This window comes from Hibiscus syriacus, unplaced genomic scaffold (genome assembly GCF_006381635.1).
Source record: "Hibiscus syriacus cultivar Baekdansim isolate YM2019G1 unplaced genomic scaffold, ASM638163v2 tig00112727_pilon, whole genome shotgun sequence".
NCBI lineage: Eukaryota > Viridiplantae > Streptophyta > Magnoliopsida > Malvales > Malvaceae > Hibiscus > Hibiscus syriacus.
Window position 1 is genome coordinate 38957 of NW_024063389.1, and position 14595 is coordinate 53551.

The window sequence follows — 14595 nt, forward strand, 5'->3', positions numbered from 1 at the left end:
CGTCTAGCATTCCCTCACGCTCGGCGCCAATGAGTTTTTTTATTTGATGGAAAGAAAAGGAAGACTATGCCTTCGCCATATGAAATATGAATTAGTAAGTAATAATAGCATGGCACTTCGAATTTGATATGAATTTTTTTTTGATTTCTTTTTTTTTCAAACAAAATATTAGATTATGTATCGAAAGAGTAGTATGAGAGAAAGGGCATTTCCAATTTTATCTTAGCTGTCGTGGGCCCATCTCAGCGTCACGAACTTTTTTCTTTTCATACCAGAGGCTATTAACAATATTTATGTTATAAATATAAAAAAAAGAGTACGAAAAAAAGACTATTTCTTTACTTTTTTTTTGAAAAAAAAAAGAAACTTTGGGATTGCTGAATCACAGACGAAATAAATAATAAATATATAAAGCAACGGAGCCATCATAGTATTTTAACTTTATCCAAAAAAAAGAAAAAAAAGAAGGGTGGTAATTGGATTATTTATTGATCCGGGTCTAATAGACTCTATATTTTCTCTTTTTCTTTTTTCGATGAAAGAAAAAAAAAAGAGAATTCCATTGTAAAGCCGTATGCAATGCGCAAAAAATGCCTGTACGGTTGTTCAATTCTATCTTTTTCTTATTATTCTTTAGCTATTCTTCTCGCCTCATTATGTGAGTTAGAAGAACCTTTTATCATGTTATATCATCAGGGTAATGATCCATCAACCTGCTAGTTCTTTTTATGAGGCACAAACGGGAGAATTTATCCTGGAAGCGGAAGAACTACTGAAACTTCGCGAAAGCCTCACAAGGGTTTATGTACAAAGAACGGGCAAGCCCCTATGGGTTGTATCCGAAGACATGGAAAGAGATGTTTTTATGTCAGCAACAGAAGCCCAAGCTCATGGAATTGTGGATCATGTAGCGGTTCCATAACAAATAGCAACGATTTAACACCAATCCACAATTTAATTAAGATTGATTTAATCCCTCTTACTCCTTTCCTTTAAGCCTAAGGGGCTAATATTTTATTAATCTTTTAAATAGAAAAAGAAGTAATTCAGAATCATCTGGTTAGGATCGATCTAAACCAGTCTATTATGTATATAATTCAGTATGCCAACTATTAAACAACTTATTAGAAATGCAAGACAGCCAATTAGAAATGTCACGAAATCCCCTGCTCTTGGGGGATGTCCTCAGCGCCGAGGAACATGTACTAGGGTGTATGTGCGACTTGTTCAGATCATGGGCTGAGAAAAAAGAAACAATTTTTTCAGTATCAACGATCAGTACCAGTGAATAGAATGGGGTTCTTCCGTTCACTATCTAAAAAAGATAGATCTACCATATCCTTCTATTGTGTATATTGTGTATGAAATTTATGGTTTTCGTTGGCGCAAATCCAATCTTGGGTTTTAAGATGAGAAAAAATTCCCCATTGGTAGCAAATGCTTATCCATTAAGCGGGGAAAATCCTATTTAAAAAGCAAAAAGATTATGCTTCGACTCTTGCAAAGAACGGACTAACAGGTCAGCTACCCAATTAATCCTCATACTTACATACCGTTACTGTATAAGATAGATCTCGTTGTGAAAGATCTATTACTGGAATATTTATGAGTAGAGCCGAAGAGTGTGAACTGTACAAGTTACCAATTAAATGAAGGAAGGGGCTCCGGTGTATAGAGAGGGCCTCACCGTTTAAGAAGTAACCATAGAAACGATGGAACCCACTATTTATCCATTTCTATTTATCCTTTTTTAGTTAATATGCTTTTTTTGATACCTAGTATCAATACAATTTCTTATTTCAAGGCGAAATGCCTAGAAAAAAGGAAAAATCGTGGTGGGGACGGTTATAGTAGCAAAAGCCATTGGAATTTTTTTTTATACATTGGAAGAATCCGTTTTGTTATTAATAGATTAGAAAAGAATAACTGAAAGAAAGAATTAGTTATTCATCAAAATTTCTTTTATTCAATGACCAGAATTAAACGGGGATCTATAGCTCGGAGACGTCGAACAAAAATTAGTTTATTTGCATCAAGCTTTCGAGGGGCTCATTCAAGACTTACTCGAACTATTACTCAACAAAGAATAAGAGCTTTGGTTTCGGCTCATCGGGATAGAGATAGGAAAAAAAGAGATTTTCGTCGTTTGTGGATTACTCGAATAAATGCAGTAATTCGCGGAATGGGGTATCCTATAGTTATAGTAGATTAATACACAATCTGTACAAGAAACAGTTGCTTCTGAATCGTAAAATACTTGCACAAATAGCTATCTCAAATAGGAATTGTCTTTATGATTTCCAACGAGATTATAAAATAAGGATATCGGAAGGAATCCAACGAAATGCTTTAAATGAAATAGGGTTCCCTCGAGAATGAACTCGGGGAAGGTAGAGTAGAAATTAATATGATAAAAAATTATGATTCTGATAAGGTCATCAAAACAAGATGAGTGAAGACGCTCAATAAAAAAAAAGATTGATTTTTCTTCCCAACCGGATTCGATTCTTTTATTTATTTTTGATTTATTTTTTCTTACGACAATTTTGATTATCAGATTTTTTGAATAAAGCATCAGTCTACGTTTGATACTTTTGAATCAATTGAAGGGGTAAGCCTATTTTTTCTGGTTCTAAGAGCAGTAGTTCTAGCGGTCGACTCGCTTCTTTCAAATTGTTTCTCATTATTAAGAAAGGGTAACGAAGATAAAATACGAGCTTGTTTTATAGCAATAGTAATTAATCGTTGTTGTTTTAAGGTCAATCTATTTACTCGCCTAGATAATATTTTTCCTTGTTCACTAATAAATCGACTAATTAAACTCATGTTTCTATAATCAATTCGATCCCCCGATTGGATCGGGGGCAAACGCCTACGAAAAGATCGCTTGGATTTAAGAAAGAGTCGCTTGGATTTATCCATGATTTCTTTATTCCTTATTTCTAATTTATTCCTTATTTCTAAAAAGAATCCTATTTCTAAAATCCTATTTTGATCGTATAAAATTCAAATTAAATTATAGAATGAATATAATAAACAGGATTTGGTTTATAGAATGAATATAACAGGATTTGGTTTGTTTATTTTATTATTTATTTAAATATATAAATAAAATATGCGTTATATCTATAACTAATTATATACTTAATATATTTATACCTAATGTCATAATTTTCTGTCAGATTTTCATATTCTCGGGAAGGGGTGACATATACGAGCCGCTTTATTTTTTTATCTCCCCGTGAATTGTATGTTTGTAACAGTAGGGACAGAATTTCTTCAACTCCAATCGACTAGGCGTATTGTGTCGATTTTTTTGAGTAATATACCTGGAAATGCCCGTTGATCCCTTATTAACATTAAGGCCCTTTCGAACACAACTGGTACATTCCAAAATAATCGTTACTCGGACATCTTTACTCTTGGCCATGAACCTCCTTTGAGTTTTTAAGTTACCCAACTTTTCTATTTTCCGATCAAAAGCGAAGAAGAAAGGAATGAAAAAAAAATAAAAGTTGCTAACTCAAAACCAAATCCTGAAAGATTTCGTTGCAATCAATATAGTAAATCAATATAGATTTATAGTAATAGTAAATAATAAGAATAAGTAATACAACGATTTCTAACTCTATTTAGAATCAAATCACAGTACGGTATTTTCTTTAAGTATCTTGTAGGATACTGTTGTTCCAGCCACATTTCTCTTTTCGCTCTACTAGTAATTTAATTGGAGCTTGAACCCGAATTTCGGTGAGGTTGAATCCACTTTTTCGTTCTACCTTCCTTATTTATTTTATCTAATTCTAAAAAAAAAACTAAACTAAAATAAAGGGGGGCGAGAGAGTAGTCACAGATATTTGATTGTATCTCGATCTAATCTTTTTCGCCCCGTCCCGTGGCAATAACTAGAATTAAAAAAAAGGGAATGTTAACGCATCCGGGAAGAAACGATTGATCTCTATCAATAAACCCGCTAAAGAACCGAACCAGAGAGTACTTAGTACCGGTGCTACGGAAAGATATGTTTTTAGATCTCGCATTTTAAATCCTCCTTCTTTATCGTATTACATTAAGGTAATACATATATAATCACATGTATGTGTGGTTAAAGACCACTTATATTTGTATATTTGTACCCGGAATTCCTAATTAAAATTTAAATGTACAAGGATTCGATAGATAAGATTTTCCATTTCTTAAAACAGCAAAATAGGTCCCTTTCCGCCTGAGAATTCCCGCCAAAAATATTCATTTATTATTCATTATATGGTTGTTATATGAGACCAAAAAGAGGAAATGGAAAGATAATTTTTGTATATCAATAGATGAAATAAGGGTGTGGAAAACAAGACAGGGATTCTCTACAATGACATTGTAGGCCAATTGAAAGGGATGTAGCGCAGCTTGGTAGCGCGTTTGTTTTGGGTACAAAATGTCACGGGTTCAAATCCTGTCATCCCTACCTATTACTTCTCCTTTGAGCAGTAACGAGGGAGTCGTTTTAGATTGATTAAAATTAAGCATACATAATCTATCATTTTCTCATATTATATATGATATATGATAGGAGTAGGTGTGCGCGATGTATTGGGGTTATAAAATAAAAGAATCCTCTTTTTTACAGTCTTATTTATTATGATATTTATTATGATAAGAAAGCGCTCTTAGTTCAGTTCGGTAGAACGTGGGTCTCCAAAACCCAATGTCGTAGGTTCAAATCCTACAGAGCGCGATTCGGCTCTTATTAGGTCGAAAATTACACCGAACTGAAAAAAAAAAAAATTGAACAGCAATTCGAATTTGATCTCCTTGGATTAAATTATTAAATTTAAATTATAAAATTTTTATAAAATTAAAGATATAAAATTAAAGAATTAAAGAAAGGGGTCAGTCAAAAGTCAAAAAAAGAGATGTTAATTAATCAAAGGTCCAACTGATCACCACGTCTGTATTGTAAATATGCGGTTACGAATAATCCAGCCAAAGTAATAGGAATTAGGCCTAAGACGATTCCAAATAGAAAAACTTCAATCATTTCAATTTATTTGAAAGGAGAAAAAGAAAGGTAATATCTATCCCTAAATATTAATCTCTAGTGCCCCTGAATATCAATAACTAATAATCGATAATTAACACGGTAAGGAACTATAGAATATTATAGAATATATGGAATAGGACAGAAAGCGTTGTTTTTATGAATTGTTCGTTCATTCAATTAATTTTCAAATAAGTCGTATCTTACTCAGACCAATAAATAAAGCTGAGGTTATAGTTAAAGCCGCTAGTAAAAAACCGAAATAACTAGTTATAGTAGGCATGAAGGGGCTAAATGAAATATGTTCTTTTTATACATATGTTTATAAAGCACTTACCTAAGTTTCAATTTTTAAACGAGACGGGGATAAGCAAAAATACCAATTGAAATAATAAGTTCAATTGGTATTTTTTGATTCATCAATCATTCTAAACGTTATTCACAAAAATAGAGCGGCAGGCCAAGAAAAGAAAAAAAATCGATTCATCATCTTTGTAGTTAGGTCAAGAAAAACCCTTTGGATCTAATACAAGAATACAAGAAAGGCCACCTCACAAATATTGATTAGTAGAATTTTTTTTTTTTATTTTATTCTTTGTTCTTTTTTTTTTATCTATATCTAATACTATCGACTACTCTTACTTGTTACTAGACGACTAAGCAATTCCTTAAAAAAAAGAAAAAAGGAGGGCTTACAACAAAAAACAAAACCCCTTGTGCAACTATGAAAAAAGTAAATTTTTAGATTTCGCATCTAATTGACTTGCGGAAATATGATAATTTCCTTCATGAATTATTAAAACCAACTCGTTGGATTCACGGGTTACCTGATCTTCCGTTTCTAGGCCCAAGCCAATAATAGAACCCCTATATTATATATATTTATTATATTCCAGGAATTTCAGGAATTTTCTATTGCATGATACGTGGTTATACATCGACAAGCAAGAAGAAGAAAGAAATTATCTAGCACTTCATGTCGATATACTGTCTGAAATTGCGTTGCTGTGTCAGAAGAAGGATAGCTATACTGATTCGGTATACTCTAAAAATACCTTTGGTACAATATTGACGATCTCACAAAGATTGAGTTTCAGTGAATTTCCGTTTACTGATCCCATCTTTTACGGAATCGATCCCCTACAAGAATATGTGGAGCTCAGCATGTCTGGAAGCACAGGAGAACGTTCTTTTGCTGATATTATTACCAGTATTCGATACTGGGTCATTCATAGTATTACTATACCTTCCCTATTCATCGCGGGTTGGTTATTCGTCAGCACAGGTTTAGCTTATGATGTGTTTGGAAGCCCTCGTCCAAACGAGTATTTTACAGAGAGCCGACAAGGAATTCCATTAATAACTGGCCGTTTTGATTCTTTGGAACAACTCGATGAATTTAGTAGATCTTTTTAGGAGGGCCCAATGACCATAGATCGAACCTATCCAATTTTTACAGTGCGATGGTTGGCTGTTCACGGACTGGCTGTACCTACCGTTTCTTTTTTTGGGGTCAATATCAGCAATGCAGTTCATCCAACGATAAACCTAATTCGAATTAATTATAGAGCTATGACACAATCAAACCCGAACGAACAAAATGTTGAATTGAATCGTACCAGTCTCTACTGGGGGTTATTACTCATTTTTGTACTTGCTGTTTTATTTTCCAATTATTTCTTCAATTAAGAAAAAAAAAAGAGTAGTAGAATATTAAATAATAGTAGGAATTCTCTTATCCCATTCGGAAGGATTGTATCTCATAATTATCTATGACTGTTTATGTCTTTAGCACGACCACTTGATGAAATGCGGAGGGAAGCGGGATAAATGGCCGATACTACTGGAAGGATTCCTCTTTGGATAATAGGTACGGTAACTGGTATTCCTGTGATCGGTTTAATAGGTATTTTCTTTTATGGTTCATATTCTGGATTGGGTTCGTCCCTCTAATATGGAATATAAGATGTAATAATGGGATGAACTAAGTTATAGGCATGAAAGTGTAAGAACTCAACGGGGCCCCCCTCCTCTTTCGTTGTCTGATTCGCGAGGAAGGGTCCCGTTGAATTCTTAATGATCATAATATTTTGGTCGTATAAATGACAACAAATGGATCACTTTTTCCGATGATTTTTTTGAAAAATGAACTCAATTAATTGATTCATAGAATCTGTTCTTCGATAGTATCTATCGAGACTTTCAAGGTTAGAAGAAAAAAAAAAAAGGAATCACTCAATTGGATGACACAATATATATTTAATATTTATATTTCTTTATTTATATTTCTTTTTTTTGGTTGTCCATTACTTATTATATTTTATATTTTACTTATTTAGTTTAGACTTATTTTATACTTATTATATTATCCTTATTACTTATTCTATTTATCTATTATAAGTAAATCAAAAAAAAAATATCTATTATCTATTAAAAAAAAAATATCTATTATCTATTATAAGTAAATCAAAAAAAAAAAAGAAAGGGTTATGAAAAATCTGGAAAAATCTAAACTAAGAATAGAAATCTTTGACGAACGGGTTCCAGAATTGTTATTATTTCGACACAACACAAGAAAAGGATGTGTAAAATTCCTTTTCTTGTGTCGAAGGCTACGAAGACGAAGAATAGTCCCTGTAATTATTTGTTCCCCTCATTTATCCTTCCTTTATATTCTCCGCTTACTTATCTTATGTTTAGTATCTAATCAAATTGAATTTAGAAAACAAAACCCATTCTGTGACATTTCAATCTGACAATAGGAATAGAATTACACCCCTCCAATTTAATCCAATTTAGATTGAAAAAAGAAAAAAAAAAAGTAAAGACAAATAGTCTTCTTCACAATATACATATTTTGAATGCGGGAAAAGTAATTCCTAGAGAAAGAATATAAACAAGCAAAAGACTTTTCATACTTTTTTCATCATACCTAACCTAATTGCCAGAAAGAATTTGTTCTTTGTTTACAAATTTGATGTTTCTGATTTAGAAATTCATTTCGGACACTTGAACCTTCTCAAACTGTTTCTTTTTAAGAACCAAAAAGATTTGTGCAAAAACAATAGATACCAAGAAGAACAAAAGGCCTTGGACGCGTAGTGGATCTTGAAGTACTATTTCTGCATCCCCCTGACCAAATCCACCCACATTAGGATTAATTGTTAATGGTTGATCGAGTTTGATAGATTCACCTTCTGAAACAAGAAGTTCCGGTCCTGGGGGAATAATATCAACCACTTGATGTCCATCCAATGCATCCGTTATGGTTATTTCGTACCCCCCTTTTTCTTTTCGTATGATTTTGCTTACTATACCTGTTGCCGTAGCATTATAAACTGTATTGTTACTTTTGTTCCCGTCGGGATAAATCTGTCCCCTTCCCCTGTTTCCACCTACGTATATGGGATATTTTAAGAAATGAACATCCTTATTACTAGCAGGGTCTGGGGAAAGAATAGGAAAGGTGATTTCACTATATTTTTGACCAGGAACAGGACCTATCACAAGAATATTTTTCTTAGTGGGGCGGTAGTTCTGAAAAGACAGATTGCCTATCTTTTCTTTCATCTCGGGCGAAATACGATCAGGAGGGGCTAACTCAAACCCCTCCGGTAAAATAAGAACGGCACCCACATTCAAAGCCCCTTTCTTACCATTAGCAAGAACTTGTTTCAGTTGCATATCATAAGGAATTCTAACAACCGCTTCAAATACAGTATCAGGAAGTACCGCTTGTGGAACCTCAATATCCACGGGTTTATTAGCTAAATGGCAATTGGCACATACAATACGCCCAGTTGCTTCTCGTGGATTTTCATACCCCTGCTGCGCAAAAATGGGATATGCATTTGAAATGGATGCCTCGGTTATTATATAGATCATGAGCGATACGGAAATGGATCGAGTAATCTCCTTCTTTATCCAAGAAAAAGTATTTCTAGTTTGCATGGTCCAATCATTGATCCCGAAAATTTCTACAATAAAATTAGGTAGGTCACTAGTATAGTTCCCTATCCACGATTCTGCTATTTACTTTTACTGAAAAAAAAAAAAATGACTGAAATAGAGGAGTCTCCTGATGGGTAGAAAGAATAAAGAATAAAGTAAGTACGACTTTGCATGCTTTGCTTATATAGAAAGTAAGGAAAGATTATAATTGAATCCGTGAATCATTTTCAGTCATTCATTGAATGATAAATAACTACAAGTGACGGAGATACACGATTTAAATAACGAAAGATCCAATATTTAAAAATTGTATCTAGAATGACTGGAAAGGTAGAAACAAGACCAGATATGATTTGATCATTATGAGCAAATCCAAAATCTTTGTAGATATAGCCAATCATTAGTTCCCAACCGTGGGGCGAATGGAATCCGATACATAAATCTGTTAATAAAAGAATAGAAAAAGCTTTTATTGTGTCGCTTAAATTATATAGGAATTCTTGAACCCAAGAGTTAAGAAAAAGAAGTTCTTCATTCCCCAAAATAGAATAACCACTTAGAATAACGAAAGAGATTAGATTTGTCGAGAAGTGCAAAATCGTATGGATACGATCCTCATTGTGCATCTTGATCAATTGGATCGTTTCTTTGTGGATTCCTATACGCAGTTTTTGTAGATGTGTTTCCGGGTATTCTTTTATCATTTCGTCCAACAGGAAGAGTTCCTCTACTTCTATGAATTGTTCTAGAATACTCTTTTCTTGAATATCATTCAAAAAGGTTTCGGATTGCCTAGCATTCCACCAATTAGTAATCCAAGATTTCAGACTTTTATTAAATGAGAGAGAGATCCACCAGGGCAAAAATACTATAGATGCAAGATATAGAAGGGGAGTGAATGCTTTCTTTTTTGCCATTTTTTCATCTGTGAATTGTTAATGAACCCACCTCATTCGTTGACTTTATGTGATCTAATCTCTCTATCAAGCATGCCTTTCATTATATTAAGGTAGGGGCCCATGAATCTAGTTTCTGTTTTTTTTTTGATTCAGTGCTTAGTCCTTGAATCTAAAAAGAATACAGAAATAGAAAAAAAGAATCCACTTTGAATTCGAATGTTCGAATGAAATATCTATATTATTGTTATATTGATATTGTTATTGTTTCCAGATATCTCAATTGATCAAATTCGAAGCAATTGCCCTCTTTTGATAACTGCCCGAAAGAACCGACTCAAATAATAAAGATTGTTCTATTCAGATTTTGAGACGAAGGAGCGCCCTGGCTATATTCTGTATCTAACGTATCAACTCCAAATATTGAAAATAAAAATAATAAAAATAGAAAGTCCTTATTTCGAAATACTTTGATATATGAGACAAATCCATTATTTCGATTTCTTCCTTGTTTTGTTACTGAATTAAGATTAAGTTGAGTGGTTTTACAGACGCATAAAAAACAATTTTTGTGGACAAAAAAACTTTTTTTTATGTTATGACTCTTCCGTATACGTCTGCTTTGGTTCGAATGGGCATTCTGAAGAAACTTCAGTTTAGTTCTGCTATAGACTTCAGTTTAGTTCTGCTATAGAAAAAAGGATTCTTGACTTGAGTTTTTTCCTCCTGGCGAGAAAGCATTTATTCTGCAAATTCATTTCAAAAGACTTCAATCGGTACACGCAAAAAATAGGCCAATTCAGCAGCTTTTTGCTCAATTTCTCGCGGAGTCAAATTCTCATCAGTACGAGTCAAGGGAATGGCCCCCTGGCCTCTGATTTCCATATAAAGGACACGACGAGCATAAATACCCTCTTTAACTTCTATTCTGATGGACTGAATATCTTTCATAAGGAATCGTAGAAAGATGCGACGATTTTTTCCAGGAAAACCCCAACGAAAAATACATACTATTCCCTCTTGTCTATCGAATCGATCATAACCACTGCCCACATTCCAAAAAATAGTGCACCACAAATAGGAACTAATAAAGAGGCCTGCGATCCCATAGAAAGACATTACGATGCCTTGTGGAAAAAAAACTATTTGCTGAGACGGAAATAAAGATATCAAATTCCTACCAAGATAACTAGAAGTTCCAACTAATAAAAACCCTAATGAACCAAAAAAAAGGATAAAGGCCCAGCAGAAATTGCTTGTTTTTCGAGACCCCACTATAAATTCTATCCATATAGATTCTGATCGCCAACTCATACATACTAGATCCAGTTGCATTTTATTGGAATTGAGAGAATAACCAAAAAAATTCGACTTTACTTTTTTGTTTCCGAAGTAACTCTCATCAACTAGTACTATTTTGATATGAACTTTTAGAAGGAATTCATCAAATTGCTTAGATCTAAAATCATCCCCTTTTATATGATCCCCTATACAGATCTACTAGATATATAGACTTTAATTTCATACATCCGTTCGGTACTTGCTATAATTCATTTAACCCTATATCATGTTTACGTATGCATAAGAGGTTTCATTTATGTTCGGTTCGGAAAAGCCGGATGTTATACAATATTCTACTAAATAGGTATCCGTGGCATCTAAGTCTTGAAAAAAAAATAGATAAGATTTGGTCTTGGCCCCATCGAATCTAAAAAATCTTAGTTTTTTGAACATACAAAGATAAAGAAGCCATTGCAATTGCCGGAAATACTAGGCCTACTAAAGGCACAAAAATAGAGGGAAAGCTGCTGAAAGTTGTCATAAAATGGGTACCTCAATTTAATATTTGTACCTGTTATATTGTTAGTTAGAAATATATCTTATAATGATTATATTATAATTCGTATATTATACTAAATATATCTAAATACTAAGTATTTCTAAGCGAGTCTAGATATCTAATAAGTGCAAGGAATGTAGAATTAAATAAAAACTTGCCCATCTTTCTAAATCAAATAAAATAGGTGTATGATAAGATAATCCACTTTCTTTATTATCTTACTTTATTCTTACTTTTCTTATTATTCTATTGTTCTTGTCTTCTAATTTTAATTTCTAATTTTCATTTTAGAATTTAATAAAGAACGAGTTTATTACAAATTGTCGAAAGATTCGATTCGTTAGAATCCGATCCAAGAACAGGGATTTTTAGTAAAATAGAATTTTCGGGAGATATAGAAAGATGCAAAACTCTATATTTATATTCTATTTTTTTCTATATTTGAATTATATATACATACGCAAGCAATAGAGGAAGATAAAATTCGTTTTATTTGTCTCGCCAAATTCGAATTTCATTTCACAGAAGGAAAAATTCGCTTTTTATCTTGTTGATAGAGGTTTACTCATTAGTAATATCGGATAATAATAATTATCCACAAAATTTGTTTTTCGACAATTCCATTTTATGTCACAAAGTCAAAGCCCGCGTAATGGGCTTTGACTTTGATTCTGATAAACTAACTAACTGCCTTTTCACTACAAAGAAAATAATTTAACTTAAGACTCTACTTGATTGAATTTTGATTCAAAGGAAAAAACCCGTGGAGCTGAACTAACTCACTCAGAACACCTTTTAAAGGATTACGTGGTACGATTGGATCGAATAAACCCTTATGGAATAAATATTCAGCCGCCTGTGAACCCTCAGGTATTGTTTTATTCAATGTTTGCTCAATTACTCTTTTACCCGCAAATGCAATATAGGCATTGGGTTCAGCAATAATGATATCCCCCAACATACCAAAACTCGCGGTCACTCCACCAGTAGTAGGAGATGTAAGAATTGATACATAAAATAACTTTTTATTTGATTGATAATCATATAAGCAGAAGATATTTTAGCCATTTGCATCAAGCTCAAACTTCCTTCTTGCATGCGTGCTCCTCCGGAAGCACACACTAGAATAAGAGTAAAAAATTATTGGTAGCATATTCGATCAAACGGGTGATTTTTTCGCCTACTACGGATCCCATACTACCCCCCATAAACTGAAAATCCATAACCCCGATTGCTATAGGAATACCGTTTAGTTGACCCGTGCCTGTTTGAATAGCCTCAGTTAATCCAGTCTTTCTTTGATAAAAATCAATACGATCTTTATAAAGCTCTTCTTCAGACTGAAATTCAATGGGATCCAGAGAGATCATGTCTTCATCCATAGGACCCCAAGTGCCTGGATCAATCGAAAGTTCGATTCTATCTGAACTACTCATTTTCAAATGATATCCACATTGTTCACAAATATTCATTTTTGACTTAAGCAATTTCTTATAATTTAATCCATAACAATTTTCGCATTGAACCCACAAATGCTTGTAGATCGAGATCATTAGAACTTTCTTTTAGAGTTAAATCATTACCATTTTCGCGAGTTATTATATCGAAATTCTTGCCTTCACTACTCTTTCCACCTTCGCCACAAATGTAATTATAAATATAACTATCGTTGGAATTGTCACTACCACTTAAAATGGAACTATCAATACAGATTTGAGAACGAAGATAAGAGTCAATACAACTATTAATGTGATTATTCCAATTATAGTTAGTATCATACAAGTTAAAATCATAGTGGGGATCATCGCTTTTCGATCCATTATTCATATAACTAGAATTACGATAACTATAAAAAAAACTTTCTAGTTCACTCAAAAAAATGATCATTGTTAATCTCAAAAATTTGATTTTTACTATCAAAATATATGGAATAACTATCTTGATTACTATCCTTAATTAAAAAGGTGTCATCAGAAATGAAATTCCGAATGTCTTTGACGCCAACTAAATGATCAACCTTACTGTAATAACTAGAGCTGTCACTACAATCATGAATGTTTTTATCCGTATCATTTCTAGTCGGGTCTTCGTTTACACTAGTATTTTCAATAGGACCGAGGCTATCCATTGATTTACTTAGCCCGCATCTGTATTCTAATTCCCCCTTAGACAAGATCAAATTGAACCATGATTTTTCCATAGAGCTTTCTTGCCTCTATTTACATGAAAGTACAATAGATGAATAGTCATTCGATGAAAAATCAACTGAATATTTTATTTCCTATCAGAATACGCATACTAGATACAATCACTAGGGTTATTAACGAACAATGAGTGAATGTTGAAGGAAACAATTCTCTTTTGTGAGAACCTGGAGTAGCAGTTCATTATATATGATAGAGCTCTTTTTTCTTTTCAATTAGAAATATCAATTTTCAATTCGAAATAGTGATTTCCCCATGTTGTGTAAAATTCGCACTGAAAAAATTGAAAAAAGAAATTTTTCTCCCATCAAGACCCTTTTTCGTAAAATCTCTACTACTAATACAATACAATGTTTCGTAAAATCTCGTCTACTAATACAATAGAATAAGTTTCTATTCCAACACGGAACCAAAAGGACAACATACAGGATGGGTAGAAGAAGTTGTGATGCTTGGCTCGATCCATGATCCGAAACTGTGGGATATAGGATAGAAAAGAATACACCAATCCTAAGGATCCAATCCATACACATACATAAGATTAATTATGGACCTCGGCGAAAATTTGAGTTGTCTTTAGTCTTTTATTTTTGTATTTAAGATTTTGTATTTAAGATATATCTAGATAAAAATATATCTATCAAAAATATAGACAAGACAATAGGGTCG

The 14595-nt window shown here is 33.0% G+C and overlaps 1 protein-coding gene, 2 non-coding genes and 1 pseudogene across 3 annotated transcripts; 2 read left to right on the forward strand and 2 right to left on the reverse strand.

Annotated features, from left to right (window-relative positions):
* The first annotated feature begins 4388 nt into the window (after positions 1–4388).
* TRNAP-UGG lies at positions 4389–4462 on the forward strand. The gene has a single exon. It is a non-coding gene; the product is annotated as a tRNA-Pro (tRNA).
* A 196-nt stretch (positions 4463–4658) lies between these two features.
* On the forward strand, positions 4659–4732 carry TRNAW-CCA. Its single transcript has one exon. It is a non-coding gene; the product is annotated as a tRNA-Trp (tRNA).
* A 3079-nt stretch (positions 4733–7811) lies between these two features.
* On the reverse strand, positions 7812–11758 carry LOC120182670 (cytochrome f). The gene has a single exon (XM_039187573.1). It carries the CDS (start codon positions 8984–8986, stop codon positions 8024–8026), a length of 963 nt encoding a protein of 320 aa, XP_039043504.1. The 5' UTR covers positions 8987–11758; the 3' UTR covers positions 7812–8023.
* On the reverse strand, positions 11605–14252 carry LOC120182669 (annotated as a pseudogene).
* Positions 14253–14595: the final 343 nt, after the last annotated feature.

Coding starts and splice junctions, on each gene's coding strand:
- LOC120182670 (XM_039187573.1), bottom strand. CDS start 8,986: ATGCAAACTAGAAATACTTTTTCTTGGATAAAGAAGGAGATTACTCGA.